At 40.3% G+C, this 22,475-nt stretch overlaps 1 protein-coding gene across 4 annotated transcripts in view; it reads left to right on the top strand.

The window, feature by feature from the left end:
• The window catches only part of PDE7B (phosphodiesterase 7B), a 312,256-nt gene that overhangs the window by 239,739 nt on the left and 50,042 nt on the right, over positions 1 to 22,475 (top strand). For all 4 annotated transcript variants that reach the window (XM_028121407.2, XM_028121409.2, XM_028121408.2 and 1 more), the window contains one exon: positions 566 to 649. In XM_028121407.2, the coding sequence (XP_027977208.1) occupies positions 566 to 649 (84 nt within the window). The remainder of the gene's footprint in view (positions 1 to 565; positions 650 to 22,475) is intronic.

The following is a 22,475-nucleotide window of genomic DNA, read 5'->3' as shown; positions in this document are numbered from 1 at the left end:
GTTCTACAAACCCTAGCGACTATGTTATGTACAATGGTGGTGAAGTGTCTGAAGTACCTGGAGCTAGGCAGGCCCTCCCTGAGTGGGTTCTAAAGCAGATCAGTGGATACAGCCTGGGGAACAGGATGGTGGACACCAGTCAGAAGGCAACTGTGCTGGAACCAAGAGAAATAACACTGGGCAATTAAACATGCTAATAAGAATAAAAGCTATAATCCCAGAACACCATTCGTCCTCCCAGACTCAGATGCCTCATCTTTGTGGCTCTCAGACTATGGACATTTTGTAAATTACAAAAATTTTCACTGATCCATCTTCCAGGCAGATCTAAAAGGGAGCAGAGTGCTGCTTCGCTCATTAGAGTATTGCCAAGTTCATTACACTCAGCATTCATTAAATATCCCTTCTCAAGTAGCTCTCTCTTATGCAAGGTGAATGGAAATCATTTTCCTCCTGACATTTGGTGTTGGTTCCAATGACATAAGTGGTTAGGAGCAGTTGCAGAGGAAAAGTGAATACACTTGGCAACGTTTTCAAACATGTGTTTGGATTTTCTGTTTTTTAGGAGATGTACGACTAAGGGGTCAGACGGGGGTTCCTGCTGAACGCCGTGGCTCCTACCCATTCATTGACTTCCGCCTACTTAACAGTGAGTAATCAAGTGTACCTGGAAAGGAACAAACGTTTAAAAAAAAAAAAAAACTGACTTCCCTCTGAACTTCAAAACCCTCGGAGGTCTGCCTTCCTTCCTCCATGTCTCCCCTCCCAAATGGAACTTAACCTTTTGTCTTTAAGTAATTCTGGCACTGCCTACCTGCCAGAGCTTTAGTGAGGATCAAATGAGATCAGGTCAGCTTTAAAAATGTAAGTCTCATGTTAACTAACTAGAATTTAAATAAAAATTTGAGAAGAAAAAAATAAACTTCAATAAAGTGGGAAAAAATTAAAATTAAATTAAAATTAAAAGTTAAAATAAAAATGTAAGTCTTAAAAACTGTGAAGCCCTATAAAGCCCTATACAGGGAAGCTTATTCCTTTCATTATCCAGCACATTCTTTCCACCGTCATCCAGGACTAGACCAGATGAGATTCTATTTTATTGTTAAAACCTATTCTGCAGCTGCCCCTAGTAACTGTCTGTTGTCTCATTCTCCCTTCTTTATCTAATCGAGGTCCCTGAGGTCCGTTCTTACATTTCCAATAAAACTCTTCACTGTGGCAGAGTCCTAGAGGTCTGGACTTGCTGCTTCCTCCATTACGAATACTTCAGAAAGTCCTTAATTTCTACCTTTCCCCTTCATATATGACTCCTTATTTGGAGTTTTGCTCAACCTCCAGTTCATAATTCTGTTAATCTCAAATTCCTTTGGAAACCCAAACCATTGACCAGTCACCCTGCCTGATTTCATGTCTTCTCACGATCACAATCATCCTGCACTTCAGACTTGGAGGGGCCGGTGGAGGGAGAAAGTGGATAAATTTCACAGTTTGCTCCAAGGTTTTCAGTGTTTGGTTCTCATGTCACTTCCCATCCATAAATTTCAAAGTTCTGGGTTGCACCCACATAGTATTACTTTCCTTTGGAATAAACAAGTTCAGCAAAAGAGGTAATTTGATTTACCTTGACCCCTAAAACTTACTAGGAGAAGTCAAAACTTGCTGTCTTTAGATCCTCAAAAAAGGCAGTAGGGAGTGGAGATGCTTATAATCTCCTAGCTCATTAAACTTCCCTATCAATGTGCAATATGTTCTGTTTTCTCAGCTCTTTCTGGGACACAGAGATTTGGGGTAACCTTTCCATACTAGAGATAACCTCCCCAACCCAGTCCCCAAAAATACATTCTAGAAGACACAATTGATTTGCCAAGCCAATGCACTATTAGAGATATTGGGGGATATAGTGAGCTCTGATGGTGTCTCTTAACTTTCCATATGACCTCCACTAGGCTGTTCCAGGTACCCATGGAGGTTAACCCTTTGACTGTCTTCAGACTGTACTGATTTCCAGTTGCCAGGCATATGGTTCCACCAAGAAGATGGGGAAGAGCAAAGGATCCAGTTAGTTCACTGTCTCACAGAAACCAGGACTCTCCAATGGCTTCACCTACTAAGTGTGAGATGGAGAAAATAACCCAAAAAGCCTCTTTCAATATTAGATGAGATATTATATCATTATTTCTAATATAAGGCATGAATGAATTAGGAAAATAGGAGATACTTCTCTTCATAATTTCAAGGTCCCAAATGATATAATCTGTTTCTAAATTATCCTACTGTTAACAAGCAACATCAGCTAATAGCAGTTATCTTTGTAAGTGGGGTTATGGAATATTTCACTGTCTACATCATAGGTTTCTGTAACAGTTGGATTTTGGGTGTTTTACAATTAGTTTGTTTTACTTTTATAACATTAAAAAAACTGAAAAAAATATAAAAAATTTAAACAGAAAACCAATGCAGATAATATTTCACTGTATTATTCACTATATAACAAACCACTTACAAGCAGGTACCATCCTGTTACCCCTCTTCTGTAGGTCCTCCAGAAACTTCCTAGTGCCTGGACTCACCCCCAGTCTCCTTCCCCTGGTATGAGATGCTCTCTGTCCCTCCACTCCCATTTTACCCCATCTGTTGCTCATGACCCTCTACACATTAAGTGTCGGTGTTGGCTGTCCATTCTGAAATTCCCTTTCTCCTCTGCTCAGCACTCCACTCTAGATAACTCCTTCAATTATGTCTCTTTATCAGTAAAGCATGCTAAGGCAATATCAGTTTACCTTCATTGTATTTTGCTTTATGGTGGACTCAGTTTTTTTTCCTAGATGTATAAAACACATCCCTAAATAGACTACAAGATCCCAAAGAACTGACCTCTCACTAACTTTTGTTAACTTACCAATTAGATCAAAAGATCCCCTCAAAAAGATTATATTAAATAATTATAAACGTCAGTCATCCCCTACATTTTGCTCAACAGCTCAAATAGGACTGAAGCCCTCTGAGGTTTTTCTTTATTTGTGGTACTATCCTTCCATTGTCAAACACCTGCTATACCTGGTTAGAGAGTTGAGAATAGAATCCACAACATGACTGTGGTCACTCTTCACCATTTCTAGATTAGCCTGCAATTACAGCAGCTGGTCACCAGGTAGCAGCAGGTGTGTGGCTGTCTGTGTTGCTTACAGTCACTTAAGATGTCATATTTGTGTCACAGCTCCTACTACTTTATATAGAGCCTATTTAATTCTCTTTAATATAACTCATGTTCTTGTTGAGGTTTGCCTGCCTGAGTTGTTAGTATCTGCTTTCTGCCTAAAAGGAAACATTTTAAATATAATTCTATAATGATTTAAAGATAAACTCCAAAGGGACATTAAATGTACAAAAATGTACATTAAATAGTAAGGCCTACTGCATTTCTCCACTGGCCCTGTTAGCTACTGCCCCAACCTACCATAGTGGAGCAAGAAGATGTCAGAATTATTATCTAAAATAACTTTCTATCAGAACAAAGTTTCTAGACATTAAAACTGATAACTAGAATGAGATTGGGCCAATGACAACCAAGGCAGTAAATCTGTACTCCTGCCCATGCTTGTCTCATAAATAAGATTTTATTGGCAAACAGCCATGTCCTTCATTTACAGCTACTTTCCAACAGAGACCATATGGCCCACAAAGCCAAAAATACTTACTGTACTGCCCTTAACAGAAAAGAGTGACTAACCCTTAACTTAGATTTTTAAACAAAGTTAAAAGTTTATGACATCTCCATAGGTACATTCAGCCTGGCCTATTTTCCTTTGTTAAAGTCATTTAATCCCCAGTGCCATCACTATACTTTGAAGAATGGACTCACACTGACTTAATTTACATGAGATAAAAGTATAAACAGAAAGGGAACTTCCTTGCTGATCCAGATTTTAAATTCCACAGTTACAATTTCTAACTGCACAGACATTGTTCTGGAAGAGTTATCCCTTTCCCCTATTTTTTGAAGACACAGTACTACCATGCCTATGTACTTGTCTACATATAAGGTGATGTTATATACCTGGTTTGCCTGGCATAGTCAAATTTGCACCTGTTGTCTAGGCAAACTTATTAATGCTGTTTTTCACTCTCTAAGTATTCTGGTTTAGACAATAATTACAAGGCCAGTAGATTTTTATAGTTTTTCCTACCAAAAAAAGTTACTTCAAGACAACACCTCTTAAATGTCCCTTTTTTTAAAAGATTTTATTTATTTATTTGAGACACAGAGATACAGAGAGAGAGAGAGAGCATGAGCAGTGGGAGAGGCAGAGGGAGAGGGAGAAGCAGACTCCCCGCCAAGCCAGGAGCCCAATGTGGGGCTCGATCCCAGGACCCTGGGATCACGACCTGAGCCAAAAGCAGACGCTTAACCATCTGAGCCACCCAGGCGCCCCTTAAATGTCACTTTCAATCCGGGAATAAAGATCAGAAAATCCTCCTCATACGAGACGCATCCAGACCCATGCATTTCTTTATTGAGTAACATGTAACATAAAGTTACCTGTTGACAGCGTTTCATTTACTGTTTGTATTTTATAGAATTTAGAAAAGAGCCATTTGTATGAATTTTGAGAAGCTGCTCTGGATAAGTAGCAGAAAAATGTGGCTTCAGCACCATTGTGTGGGACACAGGAATCATAGACCTTTAAAGAAGAGGAGGGAGGGGCAGAACAGAGGGAGAGAAAAGAGTGACAATTATTTTTATTCTGCATGAGATACGAAAACAGGGACCTGGAAGAGGGCAGGAGGAATGGGCATGTACTGACTCAGTTATCCCAATGCCACTGTCCTATGGATTTATGTCATTCCTTAACTCTGGAGGGGAACGAGAGAAGAGAAAACGGAGAGACAGTGTTCTGAGAAACGTGTGGCCACATAGGCAAAAATGTCGCAGAAGCAATCACCATTTTCTGCAGAACAGGTGGCTGCAGCGCCCCTGGTACATCTCTGTCTCCTGGTTTAATGTAATCAGTAGGCTGAGTAGATAATGACTAGGTGGAGATGTTCCCATGGCAACCAATTCAGAGCAACACAATGTGATTTCCACACTCGCGCGGCAAAGGAAGCGACATACAAAGCAAACATTCCCAGCGACTGTGGAGCTTGAAGGAACGAGGCAGCTTCAACTGGAAGTTTTAGGGCAGCACGTTTCTGCTGCCACAGGAGAGCCTGGAGCTCCACACCAGCCATGGGGCTTTGCTGGCGGAGGAGGTTAATTGGCTCTTTGGCTTTTCCTGTTGGCTAGTTTGCTAATCTTGATCTTTAAAGTTCTATTCCTCCAGATCTGCCTCTCCAGGCAGGGCCGTTTTAACTGCACAAGCATGAGGTAATTTTAGTAGAGCTACAAAAAGATTTTCCTTTGCTCATTATTGTTGAAATAGAACTAATAAATACTATTTATTTATTGATATGATATATAAATATCATATATATGATATATAAATATATGTAATATATAAATATATGTTATACATATATATGATATTTATATGACATAATACAAACTTACACATATGTATTATACATACATTTGTACACACATATTTATACATATACATTATACATACATTTATACATATAATATGTTGTATAATACATAATTATATAAATATTATCTATAAATACATATTATATAATGTAAATATAAAATGATATAAACAATGTATAAATATAATTAATATATAAGTATATAAATATATAATAATATCTATTTTTATGGAGGAGAAGTGTTTCAAATCTTTTTAAAAGCTGCCATCAAGGGGCGCCTGGGTGGCTCAGTCGGTTAAGCGTTCGCTTTCGGCTCAGGTCATGATCCCAGGGTCCTGGAATCCAGCCCTGTGGGCTCCTCGCTCAGCAGGGAGTCTGCTTCTCCCTCTCCCTCTGCTCCTCCCCGCCAACTCGTGCTCTCTCTCACTCTCTCTCAAATAAATAAAATCTTTAAAAATAAGTAAATAAAAAAATATAAGCTGCCATCTAAAACATAACACCCTACAGAAATATCAAATACGTTCACAGAAGAACCATCAACCAAAAACCACCCAGCATGTTACAAACCATCTGGTACTAAATGATGCCCCCCTCTTAAAAGAGGGACAATTTCCTTACAAACTCCGTTTTCTAAGAAAGAATTCCTAGCAGATGGTGGCAGCCTCTCTGTCATCTTCTGAAAGGTGATTCTTAATGTTACTTATCAGAACCACACAAAATGTAAAGAACCAAAATTAAAATGTTACAGGGTGAGATGTTGTTTAAGGGTACAAACTTGCAACTAGTAAATAGATAAGTCCTGGAAATCCAATGCACAGCGCAGTGATTATAGTCAACAGTGCTGTATTATAAACTTCAAAGGTGTTAGGAGACTACATCTTAATTACTCTCACCACAATAATTAAATGATAATTATATGACCTAATAGAGGTGTTAGCTAACACTGTGGTAATCATATGGCAATATATAAATGTATCAAATTAAACACCTTATATACTTACGCTTACACAATATTACATGTCAATTATGTCTCAACTAAGAAAGAAAAAAAGAAAGAGAAAATAAAACATCCTTTAAAAAATGTTATGGGGGCGCCTGGGTGGCTCAGTTGGTTAAGCGACTGCCTTTGGCTCAGGTCATGATCCTGGAGTCCCGGGATCGAGTCCCGCATCGGGCTCCCTGCTCAGCAGGGAGTCTGCTTCTCCCTCTGACCCTCTTCCCTCTCGTGCTCTCTATCTCTCATTCTCTCTCTCAAATAAATAAATAAAATCCTTAAAATAAATAAATAAATAAATAATGTTATGGGATGATTTGAAAGAAGTCATGTTCAGAAGATGATATCCAGTTCTCCCCAAAAGTCAGGCCCCCAGCCCCATGCTCTGCAAGCAGAGAAGGGAGGTGCTGGCTGGGACTAGTTCAAGACTTCTTGTGAGCACCAGGGTAACACTCCACAATTTCAAAGTTCAAGAGTTGTCTTCCCCTAGAAGAAAGACAAGACACTGATTGTGGTCGTGGCTCCTTTCTGACTCACCTGGGTCATGCTCCATGCTGTGCACCCAGGGTCTGTGGCTACAAGCGCCCCAGCACTCCACATGCAGAAATGCCAGATGGATGGTTAGGATGTTTAGCCACTGAAATGCCACTGCATTGCGGAAGACACAGTTGATATTGGCCTCACTGTTTTACTCATTCCCTGTCACTATTCATCAGTGACTGTCAATGGAGCACATCCTGAGGTAGACATGAGCCAGGTGCTAGAGATACAAAGATAAATGAGACATAGCCACAGTCTTTGAGGAATTTGCAGAGACATAAACCTATACATTTTGATGTGTTCTGATACATTTAATAATACATGCATGTATACTAAAAGTATACATAATATGAGAAACATGTATGTGTATACAGGATTCAGAGGAGAGCATGATTAACTTTGAGGAAGTTGGGGAAGGGAACAATTAACTCAGTCTTGGGAAAATAGGGAAGGGGTTCTGGAGGAATTAAAATATGAACAGTACTAAAGCAACAATGAAGTGAAAGAGCGCTGCACACTAAGGCCAACGTTTTTAGAGCCATTCTAAAATGTGTTTCAAGACTGAAGGAACCAGGAAGGAGTCATCAACAACTCTACTCAACTAGATATAAATTTTATTGGAAGATGAGGTATTCAAGTAGCCAAACAAAGAAGTCAAGAGAGATCGTTCAATATACCTGACTTTCTGGGGAAAACCATAATAAAAAAGACACAGTTTTCACCGTCTAAAGCTAGAACTGAAAACAGCCATTGCCTTTTGTTAACCTGGCTGACATTGTTTAATGGATTTATTATTTTGTATATGAGTGATGAAAAATAGAAAATCGAAATAGAGAGCCCAGTATTTCCTCTGGGTTGTCACTCATTCATTCAACAAATAGAACATCTACTCTATGCCAAGCAGGCCATGAGGCCAAGGTGCCCTGAGCCACACCAGTAACCATGGGGCTGGGCTAGCTCCTGTCTCAGACAGCCGTGGGACTGGAGTCTGCCAAAGACACCAAATGCAAATATCTGAACAATTCCTTTCAAGTCAGCAAGGACTGTGGGTAGCAGGACGGCACTTACTATATCCTATACCTGGGCTGGGGATTCTGAGTGCTCAAAAGGAAATTTTTAGATATTCCTTTACCCTTAAAGACCTAACAACCTCACTACACGGGCAAGACAAACATACATTAAACTATACAAGGACTATACAAGAGCATAAATGATCTAGTTCTAAAAGAATTGACAGAGACAACAAATCAGAGACAAAAGAAGGCAGACATTACTGAAGTGCTCTGAGCAGGGAAAGAGGACTTCATGGTCTTGTGCTGAACTCTGAAAGATAAGAATAGAGTGTCGTCTAGTTAAGGAATTGCCTAAAAGTGAGACTGAGCTGACATATGGGAGACATTAAGTCATTAAGTGGGAGAAAGTCCAGAAAGTAGTACAGTATGTTGACTAGAGAGAAAACGAAAGGCTTAGAATGCCAAGATAAGGAACTTGAGCTTGACTCATTAAGCAAAGGGTCACCAGAGAAATTTGAGAAAAACATAGACAGAATAAAATAGTGTTTAAGAAAATTAACTAACACTCCTATGTAGGAGGGGCAGACTCAGTAAATCAAGAAAAACGTGATCAGGCTGCAGACTCTGATGGAAGTAGAAATAAGGTATAAATCCAGAGATGACGTGGAGAAAGGAGATAAAACATGATACTGAATGCTGGGAAATCCCAGGGTCCATCTGGGCCACCTGAAGAACTGAGAGGAGATCAACCGTGAATAAAGTTGGAGGGTGAGTTAGGGAAAGACAGTGAGCTCAGGGATGGGTTGTTTGCAAGAATGAAGGGGAAATGTCCAAGAGAGAGCTGCAAATGGGGGACCGCAGTGCAGGTCAGACAGGCCTGATTTGGAAGTTCCGCTTGGGAATCACGATCATCCATGAGCCGTATGGCCAGAACGGGTATCCCCAAATCAATAAGTTCATTCAAGGGCCCCTATAATGGTAGTGTATAATAAACTTGATTTAGCAAAGTTAAGACTACCAATAATAAAACCCACAAAGAAGTAAGTCTCATCAGCAATTTATTTTCCTCTGTGAGAAGCTATTTAGACACCACGATTCAGACACCACCCTACCTCACATCGTGGATTCTGTCCCATACAAACACAGTTGCATATGTCAGAGTCCAGTGGGTTTGCAAACTCACTTGAATGTAGCACAGAGAAATGACCATTTTCTACTGTAGCACTTCCGTGAGTAAAACCCTGACCCCCTCAGAGTCTTTCTGGTATAGTGGCTTCTTTGGATTTCTGGAGACAGTAAAATAGAGGGAAGCCGGAGTATATGAAGTTTCTTTTGACTGAAGTTATCCTATGAGTCACTGAGCTAGAATGAGTTGTTTGTTAACCCACCCAGAAGGAAGCATCAGTCTATCTCCTGTGACTTCATTAATAAACAAAATGAGGGGTTATGTCCTGTCATTGCTACCCTACCTTCAAAGTCCGAGAAGATTTAAATGACTTGCGATGGTCCATATTTAACTATACACGTGAAAAAAGAGAGAGAAAGTATTCCAGCCTTAGAGTCTTTTGTGTGTTTCCGAACTGAGATCTCAGGGTTTACACACAAGATCAGGAAGATGGTGTTCTCTCTTAAGTAGCAACCCACATGGCCGTGGGGCACCTGGGTAGTTTATTACTCATGAGTAACCTAAGAAGGGAGGACAGTAGAACCCATGCCTGAGGGAAGTGGCAACATTACTAAGGACGGTCCCCAAGGGAACATGGCTAGTGCGATGGCACCCAATGATAGCCACCACCATAGCTTTGAGATGAGAGGTGCTCCATCCCAGGTTGAGGCTGCAAGAGGCCAGACGGAGATCCCTCTTGGGAAGGCCCCCCAAGGCTAGAGGTCTCCCGAAGGCCGGGAAGCACAGGAGGGCCACTGTAAACACCAGAAAGAGCCGAGGTCCTGCCCACCTAACCACAGGCTGCTTCTCCGCCTGGCCCACCGTGGTGGCCCGGCCCAGAGCCCCATGCACACTGTGCTCCTGCTGCTAAGTGCACACTCTAAACCATGCCTAATGGAGGAAGTTGGCACAAAAACAAGGAGCTTTGAAGTCAGACCTGGGTTTGAATCCTACTTCTCTTGTGAGTGTGGGAAAAGTGCACAAACTACTTTCTGTCCACACCTGTGGAAGGAGATTGTAACACCAGCCTCACTGGGTAGAGGTGAGAGGTAGATGAGATCAGTGTGACCCACAGCCTGTCTTGCTTGTAATAGGTCCATAGTAGATGTATCTTCTCCCTCTACTGAGTACACCCCTCCCCAGCCACCTCTTCTCCTAAGAAGTATCTATTCACCACTCAAGCCCTATCCCAGCGTTATGATCTTTGCAAAGCCTGCTTCCACCCTCCCAGGGGACTGATGATTCATTCCCTCCTCTGTGCTCCCACCACATCTCCAAGAAAGATCCGTCACACTGTTTTGAAACTGAACTCTGGAGAGTATATTTCAAAACGTCCTCAGGCTACCCGATGCAGCGAGCCTGGCTCTGGACCTTCCATGAGTATTAGGGAACCACTGATAGAGGTCAATTATGCCACACACATGTTATAGCAATAATAATAATAGCTAATATGTGTGGAGCTCTTAGGTTCTAGACCCTGCTTTACATGCTTTGCACAAGATTGATGCTTCCAATCCCAACCAGATCCCTAGGAAGTAGGCACTACTATTTCAGATGAGGAAACTAAGGCCCAAAGAAAAGAAATAACTCACCCAAGAAATAACTTGTAAGCCAAAGTCCAAAGCCCAAAAATCCAACACCAGAGCACAAAGTATTCACCATAATGTACTATAATTCCTTTTTAGAGATGAATTTTAACAGTCAAAGGCAACACATGTATGCAATATATTCCTTTTCTGAGTGCATATATAATTACTCATATTAAATATTTTTCATACATTATAATAGTTATTTTCTTTTTATAGTACATTTAGACTCTCTCCTTTTTGGTATAAAAATGCCTCAATATCTTTGAACAAATATTTCTATAACTTACTGAGAAAATATATAATCACACATCAAGACACTAGATTTTGCAACTTTTCAACTATATAGTCCTACTACTCTGGCAGAAGGTGCCAAAAGACAATCGCTCATTTCATTATCTGACCTTGTATTCTTTGATAAGGAGAAGGGTGTGGCGGTGACAGTGGAGGACACTCGTACACTGTCCCTAAAGAAGAAGGAAATGGAATTGCTATTGTGACAAAGTCAGATTTGAGGCTGCTTTAATTTTTCTCCAGGGGGAGTTGGTTATTTCCTGTCACGCAAACTGTTCATCGTCGACAGAAAGTTTCCCAAAACGCTTACAATATGTTAAATAAAAAGAAGCAGGATCTTAAAGACCTCGGTTATATTTTTTAAAATACACCAAAATTTTAACAGGTGTTGTTTCAAGATGATTATTATTACCTTCTTCCTGTTATTCTGTTTTTTTTCTACCGTAAGCATGTATCCCTCTTATAATCAGAACAAAGGGGATTTTATTAAAAAGAAAAGGCAACGTCAATCCGAAATGGAATATTTTTTTTCTAAATAAGGTAATACCAAGATCCAGAAAATGAAGCTGCCGACATAGGCCAGAACATTTTATTTGCTAAGCTACCTTTGAAAAATTATTGGAAATTATGAAGCTAGGTACTTCTAAAAGCTCTGTATGATACTTCACAATAATGGCTTGTCATTTCAAGAAGAAATTTATTCCAAAAAGCATGAAATCCAAGTTCTAAGTCACGTTTAAACAGCACTTTACTTTTGACAAACCTTTTAAATAAAGGCAATCAAGAGATCTTTAAGCCCGGTTTCTCAGTTTACAAGCAAAAAAACAAAAAACAAAAAGACAAACAAAAAGGAAACAGAGATGCCGAGTCCCTCGCTGCAAGGTAATGAAAGTGTTAAGATCTAGGATTCAGGTCTTCTGACATTCTGTTTTTCCACTCACCCGCAGGCCTTCCTTGTTTAAACTTTACTATATATATATATATTTTAGCCCTTGCAATGAAAGAAAGGATCAACCAAGGACTTCCCCTGGCAGTGGGCGGTGCTGGCTCCAGAAGAGTTGCCTATATTTGGATTCTGGCAGCAGAGGCTCTCCCGACCCCTCTGTCCTCCAGCCTCCCGGGCTGGTAAAGAAGGGCTGAAGAGTACATCCCTCCCAGAGCTATCATGAAGGGCACCGAGTGAGTGTGTAAAAGGTCCTAGCACAGCACCTATCACAGTATAAATTCTCAGTAAGTGTGGACTGTTGTTATCACTGGTATCTGTATTTCCCTTTCTCTATGGCCATCTGTAGAGTGCTTAGAAGAGTATATAATACAAAACAGTACAGTGTCCTCGACTTACGTTGAAGAAGAGAATGATGTGTTCCCCTTTCCACTTTCCCATTCTTGCAGTGACTCGCTCTTTCAACAAATCTTTATTGAGCCCCCTCTACAATGCTAGACACGTCACTCTCCCAAGTATGGTTGTAAGTAAAGTGGTGGAGAAAAAACAGTGGCTAGGAATGTAGGAAAGGGAAGGCTTTTTGGTCTTGTTTTTGTTGTTGTTGTTGTTTGTTTGGGTTTTTTTGCAAGACATTTAAGCATGCTGAAATTATGGTGAGAAAGATTTAGTTGAGAAAGAACAATGGGCCATATGGGACAGAAAAGTCACAACTGGGAGTGAAGGATCCTGAAAGGTGATGGGGAAGGGCGGGGTCTGGTCTTAGAAAAGGAGGCAGCTCTGGACACCTGGGTGGCTCAGTCGGTTAAGCATCTGCCTTCAGCTCCAGTCATGATCCCAGGGTCCTGGGATCGAGCCCCACATCAGGCTCCCTGCTCATTGGGGAGCCTGCCTCTCCCTCTCACCCCTGCTCATGCTCTCTCTTGCACATGCTCTCTCTCTGTCTCTCAAATAAATAAATAAAATCATTTTTTAAAAAAGAAAAGGAGGCAACTCTTTTAATAGAACAAGTAGAAAGAAGGAAAGAATGGCTGCATAGTAGGAAGTTTTGTAGGTTTTCTAGCAGAAAAGTAAGGAATTTCCCACCTAATGCCTCCCAGTTTCTCTCTGAAGTAGGATGCAAGGTGAGGAGTCATGGAGACAGGGCAATGGAGGACCCTCTGAGCTTGATGGTTGATTATTTGTTGCCCAGAGAATGAGTTCTGCACTCCACCTGGCCACCAGCACTTGGTATCAGAAGTACCACAGCTGTGGAACCACTAAAAGAGAAATTCCTGCAACAACATGGTGGCCTGGCCCCACCTTTGTTGGCTAAGCGTCTGCCATTGCTTTCCCTTTGTGTGAGCCATTATAGAAAAGGCCATCACTATTCCTGTCCTACCCCACATTCCTACCTCTCCCTGAGATACAAAACTGCAAAAAAGGAAATAACCTCATGACAGAGACTCCTCTCTCTTCCCTGTGCTTTTTTGTGCCCTTGGATAATATAATCTACAAGGAACGTTTAGCCATGAAAACAAGTTTTACCTCCCTCTCCCAGGGACTCTGTCCCGCACACCCACCCCACTACCATCCAGAGGAGGAAATTCATTGCTTGAAGACAGCTGTGGCTGTCGCTAGTTTACTTCTAGGCTGAGGCTGGGCAGTGTTCTCTCCTTGCTCTTCTTTCCCCATTGGTTCCCACGGCAATGGAAAGACTTTTAGCACCTTTTTTCCCAAGTTGCCAAGAAATTAGTCAAGCAGAAAGTACTTACATTAGCATAGATTATAAGCCATTTATCCCCCTTCTCTCTCTCACTCACTATTTGTTGACAATCCTTGCCATGTGAGAAAGGAAAATCCCCCATCTCTTTTCTTATTCTTTTCTCATTCTTTCATTTTGTGCCTTACCACAATAGCTTTATTTTCTGTTTTGGAGACAATTCTGGTAAAGACCAGACAGCTAAAAATCTATGCCAGAAATTTCCTTTTTTTTTTAAAGAAGAAAAGATAAATTAGATCAAACAATTCATATTTATTGAGCAACTACTGTGTGCCAGGCTATAAGTTATAAAAGATACAGGATGAAAAAAAACTGGGGAGAAATGCTGGCACACAACTCAAATAAACATCAGATAAATTGACAGGTGCCAAGGAAGTTCCAATGAAAAAAATCACTGGCCATTCAAGGGAAGGACCTCATCAAGTGATTGGCATTGGCACTTGGACAATGATTGGATCTTTCTAAGTGGTTTTTTTAAGTGCATCCAAAATAAAGATCAGGGGTGAGAAAACTGGGTTCATTCAAAGAGTGTGTGTTTTCTGATCCTAGAGCCAATACTTAGTGGTGAAGGGAGGGAGTTGCAGGGTTGGAGGGAAAGTAATGAGAATTGATGTTAAAACTAGTCTGGAAACTTTTACTACACGATAAGGATTGGTTAGAACAAGAACAGGGACCATCTTAAATGGCAGTTTGTCATTTACTCTGTAAAAAATAAAAAGGAGAATCACTGACTTGTGAGTAAAGAAAAACACATTTTCTCTCCCTTGTATCTTGCTTAGCAAGTGGTTGCTTCCTGCTGATAATTGAAACTAAGTTCCAGAAACGTGCCCGGTTATTCCTGGGTGTGCGAAGAAAATGCATTCTCTATCACATCAACACCTTTAGTCCAGCCTTCTATATCTTAGATCAAGACTTCCTTATCAACATACTTCATAAAGACAACATATACTGGTCTCAGGGCTCAATTCCATTTCAAATTTCTTACACAGGAAGTCCAGGATCTCAAGCCAATATCAATACACAATCTATAATGGTAACTCTAAAATTCGCTGATATTTATTGAAAGTGTTCTATGTGCCATGCTATATATATAAAACCTTACTTATGGTATACACAGTACAGTTGCTGGGGTACTCTTTTCCATTTGTTTATTCAGTGAATAGATATTTATTGAGAATCTGTTATGTGCCAGGCACTATTCTAATAGCTTAGCTCCTGCATTGGGAAAGAAAAAAGTTCCTTCTTTTTGTTTTTTAAAGATTTATTTATTTATTTTGAGAGAGTGAGAATGAGAGAGAGAGAGAGAGTACATGAGAGGGGGGAGGGTTAGAGGGAGAAGCAGGCTCCTCGCTGAGCAGGGAGCCCGATGCGGGACTCGATCCCGGGACTCCAGGATCATGACCTGACCCGAAGGCAGTCGCTTAACCAACTGAGCCACCCAGGTGCCCAAAGTTCCTTCTTTTAAAGGACCTCTTCTCTTGAAATGTTTTCTCTATCATATATCCTTCTTGATTATAGCAATAATTATTCCTTTAGGGGCAGTATTAGGTTTCCAAAGTGTCAACATTATTCATGATACCACTGCAAAAGTATTTACTACCCATGTAAAAAATCATAGGCAAATAGATTATAACACCTCAGAGGGAAATCTCTTAAAAGAGTTGATTAATATACTGAAAGACGAGCATTTTCTAGTCGGTCAAATGTTCTCTTAACTCAGAATTGTCAAATATGGATAACATGTTTTGAAAGAATTCTAATATAACCAAAAACACCTAACACAAAAGCTATTTGAGGGTATAACTTAGTTTGTCTTCAGTGATTCATGACTTCTCAGAATCTTAGAATTCTTTAGAGCCAATTATTTTAAACAGCTGTTATTAACTGGAACTTCAAAGCAATCTTTCTGAAGAGTTTAGCTTTCTTATTTTTAAAATTTCCATTTGCTGAACCTATAAAGGCCAGTCGTGCCACCCGAGATTTTGAAAATAATCTAAAGCACTGGGTTTTTTTATTTCAGCTGTTTGGAAATGACTAACAGGGTAATACAATGGATGAATTTCGTCAAACATTCATAGCTGGATAAGTAAGAAACACCCACTCTATGAAAATTAATAATAAGACATGTCACCATAGTCTTATGACAGGAATGTTCTCTCAGTATTTTGAGCTATTAAATAGCTCTTGCCGCTGTAAATCACCTTTGGTATTATTTTTTAAGTGTCTTAAATAGAGAAGATATAAGAGAAGGAACAACTAATGCTCCTTTAAATGATACGAAGTGCTTGTAACCCCTAACCAATGATAATAATGGCATGAATAATAGGAAAGTGTGACTCGAGGTGACTTAAGGACAATTTTTAAATTACATATGAAAAATGAAAACTTGGGCTGAAGTATCAGGAAATTCTGAATTCCATTCCTTAAATTGTGGAGTGGAATTTTAAATCAGGCCAAGAAATAAGTGCAAAGCATCAATAAAATAGTATACTATGAGAAAAACTATACAAACTAAAAAACCCATGAAAATTACTTTGCCAGACAAAATGAAAAGCCAAATGATAGAATGTGCACATCCTCTGATGTCAAGCTTAGGCCATCTGATTGATTTGGAGTTGAATGCTGTATCCCTATGTATTTTCTTCTTGGGACTAATGGAAATTAATTTTGCTTTTATTCTCCTCTGACATTAATGAAATATAAACTCACAATGAAAGAAACTATTTTGTTCACTGCTAGTCCTAGTGCCTAGAACAATGCTTTGAACATAGTAAGGGCTTGACAAATATTTGTTGAGTGAAAAAAACAAATTATTTAAGGTGTTTATTCAAAAAGACTTGTTGCTATGGATGGCATATTCTATTCTTACTGAAGTTAAATTATACATGATATGCTTATAGCGGCAGCTGGAGAGTTTGCCCCATTACAAGAAATTTTTCAAGTGAGTTTATTAAAGAGTATCTTCATAAAGATTATCAATATTACTTGGTAATTGCCTTTAAATCATGTTTTCCAAGGCAGTAAATCGTCATTACTATATACCCTTCATAGCACCAGTTCCCAAAGTGCGCTATGCATAGGGAAGGATGCAACAGGTGATCTTTTTGTTACAAAAAACAACCTTCTTTTTTTTACTTTAATTATTACATATTTATTTTAATGTATAATAGGAAAAAATGTTAACAAGCACATCCGATCTGTTTTTTATTGGTACCAAATTTATAAAAGATATATGTAGGCACAAATGAATTTATTTGACTTAAAGAAAGACATTAAGTAAATAGCAGTGTAGGCAGATATGGTAAAAAAAAAAAAAAAACATTATTATGGCATATATAGGACTAAGTTGGGAAAACTCCGATCTTGGTTCCTGCTTGGAGCAGTAAGGCTCAGACAGCAAATCCTGTGTTCTTGGAAGGATCTTCCTGTGCTACTGACAGGAATCTGTTACTTTACTACCTTATCAGCTAAGTTTGTATCTAATAGAATAGCTTTAAGCCTCTCAGATCCAGTGTCTCCTTTTTACAGCAAATATTTTGTAAGATCCTCCTTTACTATCTTAAAAGGATAGCCATAGCCTACTTATTCACTTAAGTTCCCCCAAAAAATCAATCTAAGGTCCTAGCTGTATTATAAAGCAGAAATACAAGAAATTCAGTGTGTGACTTAAATCGTGTTTTCAACATGTAAATGCTTGGGCATAAGCACCCCAGAAAGCATAATGATGTAGTCACATAGCACACCTCCATGCTGAATCATTGTGAACGTGACAGCCGCTCATGCAGATCGACACCGGTGTGTTATGTGGGTAACACATTAAGTAAATAGCGGTGTAGGCAGCTTCATAAGCAGTCTTGCCACTGGTGGTTTCCTAAGATAAAGAACAAGTCCTGGGAAATCCTGTCCACCACGACCTCCCTGCCAAAATGACATCCCTCCCTTAATTTGCATAGTAGTTGCTTTCCTGAAAAGGGAAAACTAAAATGATGCAAAAGAATACTTTGTGCTTATATGTAAAAGCAGGGGAATAGGGTTAGGTTCCAGGTTCAGATCATTATATAAAGGCTTCTCGGGGCACCTGGGTGGCTCAGTCATTAAGCGTCTGCCTTGGGCTCAGATCATGATCCCAGGGTCCTGGGATCAAGCCCCGCATCGGGCTCCCTGCTCAGCGGGAAGCCTGCTTCTCCCTCTCCCACTCCCCCTGCTTGTGTTCCCTCTCTTGCTGTCTCTCTCTCTCTCTCTCTCAGTCAAATAAATAAATAAATAAATAAAATCTTTAAAAAAAAAAAAAAGGCTTTCCACCTACATGAATACCCGAACAGCTGAATGAGACACAGGACAACCATTGGATGTGTGGAACTGTCCCACACATTTCAGGACGTCTAGCATTCCTGGCTCCCTTCCATTCTCCAGTAGGGCCCTTTCCATCATTATGACAACCAAAAATGCCCCCAAACACTTCCCAAATGCCTTCCACACTGATCTAATAAATCCAATAGCACTCTTGGGGTTGTTTCTTAAGCTTTTCATTACTAACTAATGTGTAATTTACTAATCCACTCTGGGCTTTTTATTTATCAATGATAGCTTTTGGTTCTAAAGTATCTTAAAAGATTAGTTCTATGACTTCTAAAGCTATTATTATAATATTCTGTTTTATTATTATAGGAGTTGTATTGTCTTATGGCTTATTAACAGTAAAATTTCTCTTTGGCTTTGAAGTATTTCTTTTTTAGTTAGAAACATATTACGTTCTTATTAAACACTTAGCTACATGCCTTACACAACGGGTTTCACGTCCAAAGAATAAGTATTCTTAAAGCAAATGTCAGAAACTTTGGTTGCTTTTAAGGAAAAATATTTCAGGGCGCCTGGATGGCTCAGATGGTTGGACGTCTGCCTTCTGCTCAGGTCATGGTCCCGGGGTCCTGGGATCGAGTCCCGCATCACACTCCCTGCTCAGTGCAGAGCCTGCTTCTCCCTCTCCCTCTGCCATTCCCTCTGCTTGTGCTCTTCTTTCTATCTCTCTATCAAATAAATAAATGAAATCTTTAAAAAAATAAATAAGGAAATAAATAAATAAGGAAAAATATTTCAGAGTGGGGGCTCCTGAAAGAATCTGAAATTCATATAACTAGAAATCTGATTACTGAAAATCGGATACTTCTTGAATTATCTAAGCCTCCCAGGGCTGCAAATTTTGACAGCATAACTTTCAAAGCAGATTCTTGGCATAATTTTGAGTGGGTTTTGACCAAGTCATGCTAGGAAATTTGCACCTGCAGCATTCATTGGGGTATACAAGAAAGAGGAAAAAAATTAATGAAAACTTTCCAGGGTGAAAGACCTTAAACTTAACTGAACTTCTGAACTTTACACCCTGTTGTGATTTTTCTGACACTTTGAAGAATAATAGTTCTGGAGAGCCTCCAAAGAGCACACTCCTCACTCCATTCTTAAACAGTGTGAAATCTGTCAACCCAACCAGGTCATCAAGAGGGCAGACCGTGACCTGTCTTTACTGAGAGGGATGTTCTCTAGGACACTGGAGAAGCTAGGCAGATTTTGCTTCTTACCAAGAGATGGGCCTGGCATTTTGAGAAAAAATCTGATTCCCATTCATTTGGAAAGCTGGATTAGCATGTAGGTTTGATTCAAATATGCCCCTATGTACAACATACAAGTTACCAAAGTGATGACTTCATATCCATCCCCTTAATTCTTACCAGAAAGCTGATCATTGAAAATAACTAATAGAGCTTTATTTGCAAAGGTGGAAGGTTTAAAACACTCGCCTCAGCTCAAGATAGAACCAGGTTTTTTTTAATTAATTCTATTGCGTGCAACAAAGAAACAATATCAGTTAATGAGAGGCGTGGGAACTCTTTTGATGCCTGTTCTACTTTTTAAGTTTTTTTCTACGGAGTTGCTTAACCTTTTGTTACTCTGTTTCTCTGCTTATAAACCTGGAACAATGATAGGTGTTATTAGCTCAAGCTATTTTGTTCAGAGAACTGGGACCCCTGGGCAAAATTACCAAGTCAGTTAAGGTTTTCTTTGACTTTTACACCTTCTTTCACTCATTCCTTTGGGCTAAGTGCTAGGGATTAAAAGGTAAATAAGGCATAGCCCCTGTCCTCAAGGAACTAACAGTTTAGTGGGTGAGAAGTAAACATGACAATTCTGAAATGCATGAATAACTGCTTTGCTGAATATAAAGTAGGGGCAGGATAGCTATGGAAACCCAGCACAGAGCATCAGCAACCACTGGGAAAAACAGGGAAGACTTTCCACCCAACTACCTTCTTTCTCCTCTCTCTGCCCCTCCACCCCACCTTCCAGCTCTTCCCAGAGCAGAGTCTCCCCCATGACTTCCCTTCTGAGATAAAGCCCCAAGCTTTGGACTGTCTTTTCTGCCTTCCATCAGAATCTATCTATCTGATATTGCATAACTAATTGCAAACTAATTCAAGTTAAGGCAGTCATTGATTGGTTAAGCTAACTCTTTCCATGATACTTGCCATCTGACTGGAGCTGGCTTTACACATTCTACCCATCTTTATTGAGCATGCACAGTATAGGTCAATTTCAATTCTTTTCCCCAAGACTGATGAGTGGAAGAACCAAGACTTGAACCTGGTGGTCTCAACTCTAGGCCAACGGATCTTTCCTTGGAGTTACACTTTTTTATTCCACTAATTCTAGTGTGCAGGCTCTACCTAGCTTGACAGCCCCACTGGCTGAGACTCTGGGTGAAACAGTAGGATGTAGCTAAACATGGCTCACCTAAGTGAAGATGCAACAGATACCAGGGAGAATGTCATCTCTACCATGGAGTCTTAGCTGCTGCTGGAGATCCAAACCCCACGAGGGCACTGCTTAGTTATCCAGCCACACTACCTGTCTACTAGAAGGGCAGCTGGGAGGCCCAAGAGAGTGCAGATACCCCCCCCCACACACACACACACCCAGGATCACTGTTTTCAGCTATGACAGCCGTGGAGGAATAAGAGTAAGCTCTCCCCTTGACAGGGAACTCTCTGGGGGAAGATGGTGTTTCTGCATCATCTTTCACCACCAGCACTGCCCAGTGTCTGGACCAAAGTAAACGTTCAGTTAATGTTTGGAGAAGGAAAGGAGGGAAGGAGAGAATAATGAGAAGAGAAGGGAAGGGGAGGGAAAGGAAGGGAATTGAGGACAATTCTCTTTGGTCGTTCCACAAGTCCTGGAATTGCCAAGTCTCTACCACTTCTTCCTCCATATCCCCCCCTTCAGACACAGCAATTAAGCTCTTCATTCTGAACAATCCAGTGCTAATGATCTAGGGCAAAAGAAACAGTAGAAATACTTCATATGCTTCTTGGTGCATTTTGATGCCACCCCACCTTCACTCCCTACCATTTCAGCCCCACAACTCCTTCTTGGACAGGACTCTCTACAGCTTTAGTAGATTTGTGTATTGATTTTTTTCTCTTTTTGCCAATACAGGCTTTTGTAAGCTTGTTTCAGAGCTCTATGGTCTCTAGAGTCCTAAGAATAGGAATGTATTCCTGGTTGACCACTGTACCCCTGCTGTTAGGTTTCACCTCATCTGGAAGGACGTGCAGGACCTCATCCATTACCAGAAAGAACAGAACCTCACTGATAGCAAATCTCAAACCATGTGGGATTCAGAGGGTAGTGTAAAAATTTCTTCACGTTTTGTCTCAGACAGGCTTTCATTGGTACAGAGTCCACCTCCAATGGGTACTTGTATGCCCCTGCTCTTTTTGGTCTCTCTTCTTCATTCCTTTTCTCCTCTCCTGTCCTCTGAGCCTCTCTACCCTACCATGTCCCCTCCACACATGCCAGGGGCCATCTTGCCTCTACCCCTGGTGGGATATTTGACTCCACCAAGGGCAAGGGGCAAAGTGAGTCATCACATTCTTGAGAGTGGAGCCCACTAGACAGAACAATCTTCCTCTTGCTCATATTTTTCACTTCATGTGATAATTTCTAGGCATTTTCATACTAAAATATCCCTTGTCCATCACAGCTGAAGTAGAAATGAAAGTAGTGAAGACAGTAAGGGTCCATCCCAACACCTTCCTCTGGGTATTTGACATCAGAAACGCTGTCCAGAAAATGTTGTATATTCAAGTATCTAGGACCGAGTCGGTGCTCAGTAAATATTTGTAGGTGAAGCCTAACCAGTGTTTACCACACTGCTTAAATCTATGCACTGAGGCTCAGAAAGTACAAATAGCCAACTCACGATTAAAGGGCTTCCATTTCATTCCTTGACAGCTACCAAAGAATACCATATGTTTATTTAATATCTGTTCCTGAGTACAATATTATTTCACATTATAAAGGTAATTAGAAATATTTAGAAAACACATAAAAGCCATATGTGTTTTCTGGAGGGAAGGAAAGAGGGAGAAAAGAGAATGCCCCAGGGGGTCACATGAAACAGGGAAGATCATGTCCTTAGACATGATCTCAGTCAGCAGATGCCCTTCAGGTGAAATCTTAGGTGACTTGAAGGCTTGGCTCTGAAATGGTTAAACCAGAGGCTTGTGTGCATCCTGTCACGATTTTATTTTGAGCAGCCTGTTTGCCCAGTGCCTCCCACTCTTTCCCTTCCCTAGAAATTGCAGCTCTGTTCTATGTCCA

The sequence above is a fragment of the Eumetopias jubatus genome, unplaced genomic scaffold (assembly GCF_037043125.1).
Source record: "Eumetopias jubatus isolate StellerSeaLion01/CBP00866 unplaced genomic scaffold, mEumJub1_p1.0 scaffold_6, whole genome shotgun sequence".
NCBI lineage: Eukaryota > Metazoa > Chordata > Mammalia > Carnivora > Otariidae > Eumetopias > Eumetopias jubatus.
Note: the sequence above shows the minus strand (reverse complement) of the source record. Positions and strands in the feature narration are given on the sequence as shown.